Here is a 15,194-nt window from a genome sequence, read left to right as displayed (position 1 = left end):
ACTCAATTCCAGCTTTCCCTTTGTGATATGGAACCTTGTAGTACAATTTCAGAAATATCCAAACACTTACACACAAGTTATTGTCATGAAACTAGAAAAATGCTTGTTTTTTGCCCCTTTTTTGGCCCCTAATTCCTAACATTTTGAGGCAATTACCCCCAAAATCAATTACAGCCTTCCCTTTGTGATATGGAACCTTGTGGTACAATGTCAGAGAGATCCATACACTTACACACAAGTTATTGTCTGGAAGTTACAAAAATGCTTATTGTTGGCCCCTTTTTGGCCCCTAATTCCTTAACTGTTGGTACCATAACCCCCAAAATCAATCCCAACCTTTCTTTCATGGTATTGAACCTTATGGTAAAATTTCATGGAGATCCATTCACTTAAACTAAAGTTAGAGTGCGAAAACCAATGTGTCTTCGGACGACGACGACGACGACGCCAACGTCATACCAATATGCGGTCGTATAAAAATGATTTATAGAAAGCAGGTAAGTTCATAAAGATCGCATTAAATATTAGTGTGTACATCCAACATGGCGACCAAGGAAAACACAATGGGAAGAATAAAAGAATGATTGCATACAATCCCTCAACGTGTTCATTTTAGACCACCAATGTGGAGCCCTCATGCCACGTCAAGGCAATGAACAATGTGAGGGTGGGCGCCTCCCCATTTAAAAAAATATGGAATATTTAACTGTTTACAATAATAATTTTTGTTTTTATAGTTAGTAAAAAATTAATATTATATTTTTTAATTTAAAAATGGAGAGTAACCAAGCCCTTTTAAAACTACTAAGATATCCTGCACAAGGCACGGGCTTATCTGTTATAGTTCGCGAAAACAATTTATTTAGAATTTTATTGTGAAAAATTAAAACTACTAAGATATCCTGCACAAGGCACGGGCTTATCCGTCATAGTCCGCGAAAACAATTTATTTAGAACTTATTGTTTAAAAATATTTTCTTCCAGTTGTACCTGAAAACATGCGCAACAATACTATACATGCATTATTTATCCAGTCTATAAAACAGCAATGGGGAACAGTAAAAGAAAAATGAATTAAACACAATACAAATTAACTGCACCTATACTTCATATTTGCAAGAAAATATTTTTTAACTCTGTTCTTCATATTTTACCGTAAATATGCTGAACATTTTGGTACTCGGGCATCATTTTGTACATTATTTCAAGCCAACTAATGTTTATCGGACGGAATACGAAGCTCGCGACGGGATACATTTCACTGAAGAAGGCTACCGTGCCTTCTTAGTAGCTTTGAGGAAGTCGGTCAGTTGGTTGATTAACAAAGTGAGCAAATGAACTGAAATATTTTCTCATTGACTCCACGTGAAATGAATTTTGTTCAAGAAGAAGAATTTTTTTTTAACATGATCGAATGTCTTTTGAATTTTGCACAAAAAAAGTATTTTATTAAACAGAAAAAAACTCATATCAAATAAGTTTAAATACTTTTTTTTTTTATTTTTATTTTCTGAAGAAATTTTTTATTATTCTAAATAATCAAAAATTCTTTGTGAAACAATAAAGCTTATTACACTTTTACAGAAGATATAGTTAGGAAGTACATATATTGTATATAGTTGTAAATATTTATTTGTGTTCTTTTTTCTTAATTATTATTATTGGTTTTGGTAATGCAGCCTTGGTATACCAAGACAGTCACAAGCCTGTTTAATGCAGAGTGTCCATACCGTAATATAATTTCATTATCATTTAATGATTAATTATGTAATGGGCACGTGTCAGTAAACAACAATCTAATTAACAATATGATAGAATTGTAAGGTAATAAATATTTTGATAATTGGGAACTTGGCATTATCACAATTAAATTATCTAATTGGCAAAAAATATTTCATTATTAAACTTAATTTAATGTATTCAAATGGATGAACATAGCAATAAAAAAAAATTAACTTCTATACTATGAATATTATTTTTTTTTTCCTTTACTTTTATTCCTGAATTATGTATTAAAATGGATGAACATAGCAATAAAAAAATAATTAAACGTCAATACTAAGAATATTATTTTTTCTTGGCCATGTCGTACTTGTTGTCTGTAAAGCAGCAGTCCTTACATAGGAACTTTAGAGACACATCTGACCAGGCCGATAACATTGAATCATTGTGCAATCAACACATTCTTCATCACATTGAACACAAGAATATAAAGCCATTTTAAAAATGGAAGACAGCACATATGTCTTCACATGTTTTTATACCAAATTTTAGTGACTTGTAAAAACATTAATATTTGCCAATGAAAATCTTTAATTTCTTTTTGAGAAAATACACACATACGAATCATCCATTCAGCTGCTTTGTTTTTATTATAAAACAATCAAGTATAATTAATTTTTTGATTAAATTTAAATTAAATATGTGAAAATTCTTAATTACGTTTCATTCAATATTGAGTAAATCGTTAAGAAAACTAATTGGTGATTGGAGTAATTGCATGGCTTTGATGTACTTGCTAACTTTTCGAAACCTTACTGAAAAACAATTATTGGACAATACTCTGTATATACAGTACATTATTTAATATTTTATTTTCATAGCTTTTCCCTTTGTATGCATATGCAATCATTCTTTTATTCTTTCCATTGTGTTTTCCTTGGTCGCCATGTTGGATGTACACACTAATATTTAATGCGATCTTTATGAACTTACCTGCTTTCTATAAATCATTTTTAAGTTATAAAATACACTTATAATACAATATTATTTAATAATCAATGTTTAAATGTCACCAATATGTGCTAATATTAAAATTTAAAGTGTTATTCGGTGTTTACAAGTGTTATTTGGCTAATAACGGTGTTATTCGGTGATTCGAGGTACCGGATATTAGAAGTCATTATGATTGCCACAATTTTTAATGTGTATTGATGTGACATGTTTGTACATATTTATCGAATAAAATCGGCAGCTCAGAAAATACACAAGCAGCAAGCTAGTCGACAAACATACGTTTGTGTTTTAGTTGTCTATTGGTAGAAGTGGTGCTATGTTAAGAACATAAGGTATAGAGAAGACCTTTATGATCCTTAGTACAGAGAGCATGTCTAATGATCTTATAACTTATCATTTGCAGTTCCTTGTGAACAATGCTAATAAAACAACAGAAGAATACAAACACATTGTTAATTTTAGGCTTAGCTTTGGAAAATGAAAGTTAACAAATCACCTTTGTTCATCAGATTTATCGTTAATTGAACTCTCTAAAGGGGATACTTTAGTTGCTGTATCCTGGTCAAACACATTAAAAAGGTCTTCTGCGAAGTCTTCTGCCATGATTTTCTTCTATTTTAGTTTTTTTCACAGTTTAGTTTACTAACACATGTGTATTTTTTTCGGAAGGCCTCGGTTAAGCTGCTTCCGAATGTTAACTGGCAGACTGGTACGTAAAATAAATTCTACTGATATACGTTAAGAAAATATCTTAAGGATCAGTTCATACAGGAATATCGACTGCTGCAGGAAAAATGGAATTTTTGACGCGTGTCATATTATTTATCTCATGTATCACTGCGTCTATAGCAAATGATCTAGCCAGGGGTAAATATTTTAAGTCTTTTAAAACATATTTTACACAATTTTCTTATTTTACATCATTTATTTCTTTAGATTGTAAAGAAATATTTGATGACAGAGAGTCAGACAATGTCAGATATCAATATAAAAAAGGAGATGTGGTACTATGATTGCTGAATTATGAGTCAACTATCAACCAAATATCAAATGAAGTTTTGTCTAACACACATTTACTTCTTCTTCTACCAGATAATGACCACAATCAACAAACTGGTTATCCTGCCATGACTTTGTTAATCACCCCTCCTCCATGGTATCGGGTCCGTTCGCCCTGATTACATGTTCGCCCTGAGTTCGTTTGCCCATAGAGTCCATTTGCCCTGGTTTAGTTCTCTCACTTTTATTTAAAAATATGTGTATTAAGGGTATTAAAGTTTAATAAAACTTATACGGTGCAGTCCGGTGTATCCGCGCTCCCAAGACTAATGACTTCACTTTCATTCAACTGATAAAATCAATAATTGAATAATAGTGTGTGATCACATTCAAAGCATACTTTTATTTCATAAAATCTTCTGTTTGTATGGTTTCACCCTCAAGATTTTGTGTAAGGTGTGTCCAAAATTAGGGAAACCCCCTGTTCTGAGGGTTCCTCCGATGTCCGGTGATTTCGTGCATGCTTTCCAAATATAGCTTATTTTGAATACAGGAAAGATTTGACACTACGAAATATAGCTGAATTTGAACCAAACACAATGCCAAGGATGCACAGCAAAAATGATTTCCGTTCGATATAAATTTTTCTGAAATAAAATAAATTTTATCTGATGATGAAATTTTTAATGGAAATTGGCCAAATATTGTAAATCACGGGATTGCAGTTATTAATTAACTCTTGAACTTATCAGTTTTATTCTTTTTTATCCCTTCGGAAGGTTAAAACAATAACTAGAACGATTTTACTTGTGTTACTGTGTTGATATTAGGAAATCAGCTAATGCGCGATATCACCGTCTGCTCTGACACCAGGGACTCCACTGTACAGATATTTATATGGTATAAATTCTTGAAATTCATGAAAACACATGGAAATATTTAAAATTGATGGCTTGTTTTGGAGCATTAATTGTTCATAATAATAATTCTCACTGATTGTTGTAATAATTGTCTTTGATGGAATAATAATTAAAAACAACATTTTGTTTTGATAAACTAGCTATATATATAGTCAGCTTGTAATGAGTAAAAACAATGATGTACGAATTGTAAAACATGTAATGGATTTATAAGTTCATTTATTATTGTACTGGATAATTATTAAAATTGTTAACAAATATCAATAAAGATAAATACATAGTATTCCAGTATTCTACTATGCAAATCAAAGGAAAATAATTATTTGGTTGCAGCAATACAAATATTCGGCGAATTTTTCAAAAAACTTTAACATACTCTGTTGAAATAATAAACATTATGCAACTACATGAACTAGGCAACATTAAAAATCAGGGCGAATGGACCCTGGGCAAACAGGTATGAGGGCGAACATGAATCAGGGCGAACGGACCCAGATTCCTCCTCCACCATGCTTAATTTTTGAATTTAGTTTGAAGCTTTGTCACCAAGGCTTTGAAAGCCTGGATTGACGAAGCTGATACAACCAGAGGAGGCAGAGCTTTCCAATCTCTGATGGTTTGTGGGAAGAAATTATATATTTCCGGATGCTTGAATTTGGAAGCTTCTGCCATGCATGTTTCTTGACAGTCGTTTTGGTTGCATCAGACAACCTTCCTTTGATATTGGAACTTTATTATTTTGTATTATATTGAGCATGGTAAGTCTTGCATCTTTTCGTCTTTGTTCCAAAGATCTCCATTCTACAAATGTAAATGATTGAGCATCGTGCTTACACTTAAGAGATCATATATATATAGAGTGCTGTTGTCTCTGGACCGTCCTTAGTGAGTTATGTAAAGGGACATGTCATGTGTATATATTGTGTCAAACCTACATGGAATTTTATGAAATTTGGACAGCAGCTTGTTTATTACCAAAATACAGTATCCAGAGCAAAATTTTGAAAATATTTATTTTCATTTTTCCATATTTTACTGATAATTGGACTTAGTTTTTTTACACTTAACATTCAGATTCATTCTGAGATTAAAGTTTTTCAGTCATCAATAATTTTGTCAAACCTTCATCAGTCAGGGGTGCTACTTAAACAAGTGATTTCATCATCACTTATTTCAGTGATTTGATAAATTCAGTTATCACCTATATAAGTGATTTTAGTGTTTTCTTTGATCTTCAAATGCTAATTTCATTGATTTTCCATATTTTCACAATCTTTTCTATAATTTTCCTACATAAATCAATTATCCCTTTTTCTTTGTATATTAATTTCACCAGTGCGCTTGGGCAGTAAGTTAGTGCACTTGGGCAGTAAGTTAGTTCGCTAAAGCTTTTAAAAGTACCCTTGGGAATTTTTCTGTAATCAAAAATTCATTAACTACTCTTACTATCAGACAAAGATCAACAATATTAGGTAACCTGATTGGTTTTCTTTAGAGTTAGAATGATCTACTTCAAGGTTATGACCTGATCTACAAACTATTCCAGTTTTTGCATATTTTAAAAAAACTGTAAAAGTGTCAGGCTTATCAAGCAAAAGACAATTTCTGCATATACATAGTTGTTTTTTCAATGGAATTGTTGTCTTTTTACCAATAAAAAAATCAAGCTTGTGGGAAAAATATCAAGAAAATGTTATAAACACTTATTAAAGTGATTACATTTTAACTTCTAAAATTACTTGTTTCAGTGATTTTAAAAAGTCTGTGTGAAAATTTTTAATATTTCACAGCCAAAATCACTCGAGGGAGTGATTCTGAAATCACTTGTTTAAGTAGTACCCCTGACTGTTCATGGAATTATATGAAATTTGGACAGAAGTTTGTTAATGACCAAAATACAGTATCCAAAGCAAAATTTTAAAAATAATTATTTTCATTTTTCCGTATTTAACTGATAAATGAACTTAGCTTTTTTTACAATTAACAAGTAGATACAGTCTGGGGTTAAGGTTTGTTACGTATACACATCAAATACTTTGTGACATCAAACCTTCATAGAATTTTATGAAACTTTTTTATAATCAAGAGATAATGTCTGAAGCAAACTTTTTGAAAATATATTTTCATTTTCAGTATTTTTCAGATAGATCACACTGACAGCAGCAATCGTAGGCGAGACACAGGGTTCCGGGGAACTCCTTACAAATTTTTTATATACATGTTTATGAGCCTTTTATTTTCAATTCCTAGCTGAAACACTGTTAAGTATACATTATGTACAAATTATGTCACAAGTCCATAATTCTCTACTAATACATTTTATTTATACATTTGCACTGTAATTATTATGCTAAATTTAGATTTTCATTTTCAGTTAGAAATGACACAAATAGAGGTGCTAATAACCTGCACTAGCTTATAGGAATATACATTTTTAGAACTGACAATATGTTTTTTATTTAACAGGCTGGAATGATGATGTTGCATGGGTTACCCTTGATGATGGAATTAAGGCAGCCAAGGAACAGTAAGTGTTACTAAAGTCTCTACAGCTTTATGTGGGGGATCAAATGATTAAACTTTAAACTCAAGAGATATTTTTGTTTTCCAAATTTTGGTTTATATATGTTCGTCGCATTCTTCTGTATTACACTCCATCAAATATTCTTTTAGTCATCAAGTAACTTTATATTTGATCCAAAGTCTGAAAACTATACTGAATATATACTAAAGACTTTTCTATTATCAACACATATTCTTACCTTCATTGTACAATGTAAATGGGAAAGTCATGAATTCTGCACTCTTCATTTTTTGGACTAGAATGTATAAGCTTTAAAACCAGGTTTAATCCACCATTTTCTACATAAGAAAATGCCTGTACCAAGTCAGGAATATGACAGTTGTTATCCATTCGTTTGATGTGTTTGAGCTTTTGATTTTGCCATTTGATTAGGGACTTTCCTTTTTGAATTTTCCTGGGAGTTCAGTATTTTTGTGATTTTACTTTTCACTGTTTTATCAAAGGCTAAGTAAAACAAAAATCTGTTGATCCTTTTACACAAATTATAAATGAAAAAGGCCTATTTTCCAAACAAGTTAAAGTTTAAATGAAGTTAAAAAAATCTCAGTTTCCAGACTTAAAGGAACACTCCTCCAGCTTTTAACAGTTATAAAAGTCTTGATAGTTCAGTGAATTAACATTGCAAGGGATTGGTCTAACAGATTTTTGGTAATATATTGAAAGTAGCACCATTATTTTTTAGGAACAAACCAATGATGCTTGTTATACATAAGACATGGTGTGGAGCATGTAAAGGTAAGATAATGTCATACTTGTGTTTTCCAATGATAAGGTACAGTCAATATTGTAATGCATCTATTTTCCCATGTACAGTCATGGCAGTTTAAAGTATTTTTTTATCAGTTGAGCAAACTGTTATCAGCAAAATTATATTTCTGAAGTATATAAAAAAAAACATTTTAGCACCTTTTTTTTCTGGCCACAACCATGCATGTCATAGAGGAATCAACAATGGTTAAAGTTTGTGCTTACATGTAGGGCAGTTCAAGAAAAACCACTAAAAGGCTGATCAATGATATTTTGTATGCACTTGTATAAAAATAGGCTTATCTCATTTCCAGAAATTATTTGGTCTGAATGCCAGGGAGTAAACTGCCTGCAGTCATGGTTCAATTTCCAAAACTTTTTTGTAGTTTACATATTCAGCTTTTTATTAGGTCACTTTAAGAGAAACCAAGTTCTAGGTTGTAAGAGGTAGTATCAACATTGGCATATCACATTTTTGTGGAGATTATTTTACTTGACTCCTCAGTCATGATTCCAATATTTGCATTATACTACTGATCATACAAACAGACTAGACATGTCTTTGTGCCAGCAGTTTATTTTTTATCACAAGTTTTGTTTTTGCACACATTTTAAGTGACATGTGGAACTACAAAAAGACATTAAACAAATAATAGTATTACTACTTTACACTAAATAACCACACAGCTGTTTCTTTAGATTATTAATATTGATTGTTAATGTAGAAAAATTATATTATAAATAATTCTTTGATAGTAATATAGTATATTAATGTCACATATATGCATTAGAAGGTTTATTATGGTTAATTCCTTTAAACCATTAGTCATAAAAACAGTAGGGATAAAATGATGTGATATTAAATCCTATTATCTAGTTAATCTTATTACTATTCAGAACAAGTCTTCAAGTAAAAAAAACAGTACATGTGATTTATTCATTTTTAGCTCACCTGACCCAAAGGGCCATTGTGTGCTTTTGCCATCACTTCGTTCTGTCGTCATCCATTAACTTTAACAAAAATCTTCTCCGAAACCACAGGGACAAATTGAACCAAATTTGACAACAGTCATTCTTTTAAAATAGATAGAGATCATCTGACAGACCAATAATATTTGGAATGTCAAGATCTCCATTTTGATTATTTTGACCAAATTGACAGACAACTCATCTCAGATTTTTCCCATTTTTTTGGTTTCTATATCTACTATAATTTTTCCAAAAAATGCAAAATTATTTAAGTACTAGTAGAAGCAACACTATAATGGATAATCTGATTTTTTCGTCACCTGCATAGTAGAGTTACACTGACTTAGATACATGTAGGATAACTATCTGTTGTGTTGTAACAACATCTTTGGTATTCCTCCATAATCTTTATAATTCTGTTAAATGAAACTTCACTGTAACTACTCTGCAAAAAACAACCAAACTTTTGAATATTCTTCAACAGGGAGTGCAGGAACAGATGAAAACCTCCCTGGATCCACAAGTGGAGTGTAATATTATTAGGTCACCTAATGAAATGTAATTTTATATTCACTTAAAAAACTTTGGTCAACTAAAATTATTCATACATGTACCATTGATAGTATTTACAGTAATTTAGGAGAATGTGTAAAATAGACGGTCATGCTACCTTATACCCTGGTATTTTTTGAGGTCAGTTATGTGGATTCTTTAATCTATATTGCATGAATGAGTATTAGATAAATATAAAAGAAGTAGACAACTGTTATAACATACAGGAACTTTAACTTTCGCAAGTAAAAATTTCTCCATGCCTTCCACTTTTTCATAAATGTGTTTTTGTTTCAGCATTAAAACCACAGTTTGATAGTTCTAAAGAGATTGCAGAATTGAGTAAACCTTTTGTCATGGTTAATGTATTGGTGAGTACTGGGTTGAAAGCAAATCATTATGTAGAACTTTGTAGTTATATTGTTTGAATCTGACTGCTTTCTATCTTGTAAGGAAACAATATCCATATATGCTTTGAACTGGATGGTGCATTTTCTGTAAGTATGAAAAAAACTTTCATAAGGTTTCCAAAATCTACCTTATTAATTCTACTTTAAAGGATCCATAAAAGATAAATATTTCATTGTTAGAAAAAAAATCTACTTTTACTGATACTGGGGTTCTTTCAGCAGACTGTAATGTAGATCTTGACATCCATATTTTCACCCACAATTGTTTGATATATATATAAAAGATCAGAGTTCCAATGTCCCGAGCATTGCACATATTTTATCTGTCTAAGGGCAATAACACAAAAAAAACCTTTAAAATGCTTATAAATATCTTAGAAATTATTTGTGCTACTGAACTTATAAACTAAAATAAAAAATACAGTGAAAGATAAAGTGCATTTTATTTCAACAGGTAAATAGACGTAAACAAATACTCAAGACAAAAATAAAAATAAAAAAACTAAACTTTTAGAGATATTTAACATAGATTTCTAGTCTATAAAAAAACAGAATAAAAAAAACAAACCCTGAAATTTGTTGGTCGGCACTGATTTTAGAAATTGTCCAAGATATTGCTTATATAAACCTATGATATAAATTTTATAAAATGTCAATGTATTTATAGGATGATGAAGAACCTGAGGGAGAGAAATATTCCCCTGATGGTGGATATATACCTAGAGTTCTCTTCTATGGTATAGTAATTTTAAAAAATAATATCTTTACAGTACAAATGATTTTAAAATAGTGGTGTCTATCATGATAGTGTGTTATTATTGAAAGAAAATCATCAGTTTAATGATTTTATTGACATTCAAAGAAAATGTCTTTGAATGTAAAGTTAGATCAGATACATTTTACTTTGTCATATTCAAACGTATTAATAAAACGAAAACAATGAATTAATCAAAATTTTCTTATTGAGTCATAAGATGTCTTTCTACACACACCCTATTTATTGAATGCTGAATATTCTATTCACAGACTTGATAATTTTGATTTCAGATCCAGATGGAAATATTTTAGACCAGTATAAAAATGAAAAAGGTCATCCAGATTACAAGTATTATCATTTTAGTCCCACATCTAGTAAGTGAATTTTCTTATGTTCTATAGAATCAATATATTTTATAAATGTTTGACAGTATCTTTCTTTTATTGTTGGGATATAATTATAGTATGGTGTTTTTAGATAAACCAATCACAATCAAATCAATATTTGTAAAAACTTCTAAAGAATTGAAAAATCAATTTATTACATTGCAGTGATATTCTGATTTCCAAGTCAAATAAAAACCAATAATTTCACATGTGAAAGAAATCTCCAACATCATACAACAATAGGTGTTGTCAATGTTATTGCATCAAAACAAAGTGAGAAAAAATATTGTTCCTTGTTTTTGTCTCACCTTGACGGAGTCGAGACATAGGTATGCTGTTTCCGGCGGCGGCGTCATCAACAATGTTTTAGTTTGTGATTAGGTCTAGTTCATGGTCAGTGTTCCCGCCTGCCCTAAATAGAAGGGCGGCCCGCCCTTGGTGCCCTTACCCCCGCCCTTCTGCCCTCCAAAGTAAAAGAATGCACCCCTCTGCCTTTTCAAGAAAAATAAAATTTCCAAATTTCATGCCTACCGGCGTTTCCGGTAAAATTGTTACCTGATTGTGTAACACTAATTAACTGACAATGGGATTAAGTTAAATACCTAGTGCTTTGACAGTTTTATCACCTTTGTTAATGATTGTTTACTGCTAATTAGTGGATTTAAGATAATTGAACAAATACTAGATATTTAATACAGAATGAAATGTTCACATGTTATCCATTTGTAATGTTTATGTACAGCATGTACACCTGAAAAAATTTATTTAGTAGGCATAACATAAAAAATAAAATCTTAAACAATTTTAAAGGCATACATAGTTTTGACTTAATTGGTAAAAAATGTTTTGTTTCATAACAATGAGTATGAAATTTAAAGAGGAATCAAAGAAATTTGTACTTTGAACATAACAAGATTCACTTCCTGTTTTTAATACTTCTTGTATTTTATAATCCTCCTGACATAGGAGCACTCAACAAATTTATTTTTAACAATGATGGAGAAAAAAGTAACTGTTTATACCTTCTGCAATATATTATTGCATCAATATAAAATATGATCATCTCCTGTCTCACCTGTTATATTTATAAAACTCCTTACAGAGGAGCACTTTGGTGTGCAATTAAAAATACTTTTTTGTAACAATTCAAAAGATAATAAATAACTCTCAACAACATATATACTATATATTTGAACAAGTAATTAAGTAGATAATTTAATTACATTCAACATTCAATTTTGCATGTATAACTCCATCTTTCAAAACTACTTGTTTATTTTGGTATAAGTTATAAAACATTGAAATTTCTGATGATTATTTTCCATACCAAATGTACAAGTTTGTGTAGATTAACATCAAAATGATATGCTTTGCTACATGGTATGATAATTTGATGAAAAAAATTCTTACTGGAACCAACATCAAGAACACATTAATTTCTGAATATGGTTTAAATACAACTAATGTTCTCCAGCTGAGCCTAGCAATATTCAAGGTAATTTATACACTGTCCAACATTGCCCTTAAAATCTGGGTTATAACGCTAAAGTGCCCTTTCAGACAACTAGCACCCTTCTGCCCTGAGATTCAAGCTGGAACACTGATGGTGAACCACTAGTGGTAGGTCAATGATATTTGGTATGCAGTTGTATAAGCATTGACACATCTCATTACCATGGAGATTATTTGGCCCCGCCCCCTCAGTCAAGGTCTATTGACTTTGAAACTTTTCATAGTTAACATGTATTAGTTTGTGATTAGGTCAATTTATGGGGAACCACTAGTGGTAGGTCAATGATATTTGGTATGCAGTTGTATAAGCATGGGCATATCTCATTTCCATGGAGATTATTTGGCTCAGCCCCCTTAGTCATGGTCTATAGACTTTGAAAATTTTGCTAAGTTAACATGTATTAGTTTGTGATTAGGTCAGTTCAAGGGGAACCATTAGTGGTAGGCCAATGTTAATTGGTGTTCAGTTGTATAAGCATAAGAACATCTCATTTCCATGGAGAATATTTGGTCCCGCCCACTCAGTCATGGTCTATTTACTTTGAAACTTTTGCTTAGTTTACATGTATTAGTTTGTGATTAGATCAGTTTAAGATGAACTGCTAATGTTAAGTCATTGATATTTGGTATGCAAATTTATTGGCATTTGCAAGTATCGTTTCCATGGAGATTATATAGCCCCACCCCTGATCATGGTTCATTGACTTTGAAACTTTTACATAGTTTACAAGTTAATGTTTGTGTTTAGGTTTGTTTAAAGGGAACAACTTATAATAAGTCAATGGTATTTGGTATGCAGTTGTATTAGCATTGGCACATCTCATTCCATGGAGATTGTTTAGCCATATACCTTCAGTTATAGTTCATCGACTTTGAATATTTGCATTACTTGCATGTTAAAGTATTGCAATTTTAATTTCAACATTTACATTATCAAAATTACAAAAAGGCGAGATAACAGTTTATTTCTACTTTATTTACATTTTAATTCAATATAATAAAAGAATAAATAATCTAAGAATGCAAATATCGAAAATCTTACATTGTTACGAAACAACAATGATAATTTGTTCTGACACACATCACACAAATATGTGAATTGATGTGCTGTTCAGTCTCTCAATGAATATTTTTTTTAGATTTGAATTCTTGGATAAGTTATTCTGTAAGGATTTAGATTCAAAATAAAAGAAAAGTAGTACTTAATGTAAAGGTGTTTTACATTATATATTTCCAGTTGCTGAAACAATGAAAAAAGTTATTACGGAAAGGAACCTAGAGAAACCAACAGGAAACGACGAGTTGTGATTATCTCCCTTGTATTGTAACCCTATGCATGAGCTGACAAGTGATGTGAAGTGCAAAACGTAGACTTTTTTTTTTTAAATATGAATAAATATAAATTACCACAATATTGTCAACAGTTTACTGTCTGTTTGCATTGAGATTCCAAGTTGATTGCTAATCACCCTTTTTACCTTGTTATATCTTATGAAGGTGTGATGTGTTGAAATTGTACGGTAGAACCTACTGAAAATGGGCATTTCATTTCTTTCTTTTCATGTTCTATATTTTTTTTTCATATGATCAGTGCATTTCATTGGTACATAGATAATATTAAGATTCCAGTTCCAAGCATTGATGAAATGGACTTTACAAACTACAAACACAATACTGTTTTAAAGAGTTATACCCCTTAAGTATAGGAATCATTTCTGTATATTGTATATTGTAAACTTTCTATTTTTTGAAGAAAACAAAATGTTCAATTAAAAGAATTTTGATCTGAATATTACAGACTCTTTCTATTAAAATTAAAATGGAAATACCTCAAACTTTCAAGTATTCATCTAAGAAGGTTGTCTGTATATCAAGACATATATCTGTGTTTTACGTCCATACATTACCATTTATTCTCAACATTTGTAATGTTCCTACTTATCATGTTTTTGCTGTATAAATATAATTTTTTTTACAGTTCTTTGCTTGCTTTATTTTCTTTCATTTCTTTGATATTGGCCTATTTTGTGAATGAAAATGTGATGTTTGCAAATTTAGAAATGATATAAGACAATTAATGAACAGTATGCCATGAAACAATCTATAGAATTAATGATGTTTTGATACTACAGTAATTTATAAATGATGTTTTTATATGTTAGGTAGTTTAGAATGAATGCTTGAAAACCATGATTTATTTATTGCCATAAAATTATCACATATTTAAGAATTCTTATTTTCATAGAATGTAACATTTTGTTTGATCTTCAAATTTACATTATTAAATATAACAAAAATAGTTCAATACCCAGTAAATAATCAATAGTTAGATGATAAGAATCAACATGGTTACAGAAAGTTTAGATAGATTGTAACTAGAAATCAGGACATCTACTTCACAAAATCAAAACTACATGTGCATTCTATAAAAAGTGATGTGTAAAAGCAATTTTAGTTGGTTGTTTAAAAGTTTACATTTAGTAAAAAATATTAATTGTACACAAAGTATTTTAAACTCAGAAAATTACAAATAATTTGATGACAATTTAAAAAAATATATATATATATAATTTACAAAATGTTGAGTTTTGACTACACATCCAGACTTTTGGGGGATGGCCC

At 30.4% G+C, this 15,194-nt stretch overlaps 2 protein-coding genes across 2 annotated transcripts in view; one reads left to right on the top strand and one right to left on the bottom strand.

Annotated features, from left to right (window-relative positions):
• Positions 1-3,405, bottom strand: part of LOC127727041 (exosome RNA helicase MTR4-like) — a 43,081-nt gene extending 39,676 nt beyond the window's left edge. Inside the window, exon 1 of the mRNA XM_052234439.1 lies at positions 3,233-3,405. Within this exon, the coding sequence (XP_052090399.1) occupies positions 3,233-3,339 (107 nt within the window). The 5' untranslated portion in view covers positions 3,340-3,405. The remainder of the gene's footprint in view (positions 1-3,232) is intronic.
• A 67-nt stretch (positions 3,406-3,472) lies between these two features.
• LOC127727052 (thioredoxin domain-containing protein 12-like) lies at positions 3,473-13,984 on the top strand. The gene is made up of 7 exons (XM_052234466.1): positions 3,473-3,603; positions 7,122-7,182; positions 7,922-7,974; positions 9,805-9,878; positions 10,585-10,654; positions 10,965-11,048; positions 13,810-13,984. The coding sequence occupies exons 1-7, from the start codon at positions 3,531-3,533 to the stop codon at positions 13,878-13,880; spliced, it is 486 nt and encodes a 161-aa protein (XP_052090426.1). The 5' UTR covers positions 3,473-3,530; the 3' UTR covers positions 13,881-13,984.
• The last annotated feature ends 1,210 nt before the right edge of the window (positions 13,985-15,194 follow it).

This window comes from Mytilus californianus, unplaced genomic scaffold (assembly GCF_021869535.1).
Source record: "Mytilus californianus isolate M0D057914Y unplaced genomic scaffold, xbMytCali1.0.p SCAF_19, whole genome shotgun sequence".
In the NCBI taxonomy this organism is placed as follows: Eukaryota; Metazoa; Mollusca; class Bivalvia; order Mytilida; family Mytilidae; genus Mytilus; species Mytilus californianus.
The sequence above is the reverse complement of the archived record's forward strand: the minus strand, read 5'-3'. Positions and strand labels throughout refer to the sequence as shown.

What these genes read in the sequence shown, in the direction of transcription:
- LOC127727052 (XM_052234466.1), top strand. Translation starts at nt 3,531, where the DNA reads ATGGAATTTTTGACGCGTGTCATATTATTTATCTCATGTATCACTGCG. An exon ending in ATGGTGTGGAGCATGTAAAG is followed by an intron (nt 7,975 to 9,804) that starts GTAAGATAATGT and finishes TTTTTGTTTCAG; the next exon opens with CATTAAAACCACAGTTTGAT. An exon ending in TCATTTTAGTCCCACATCTA is followed by an intron (nt 11,049 to 13,809) that starts GTAAGTGAATTT and finishes ATATATTTCCAG; the next exon opens with TTGCTGAAACAATGAAAAAA.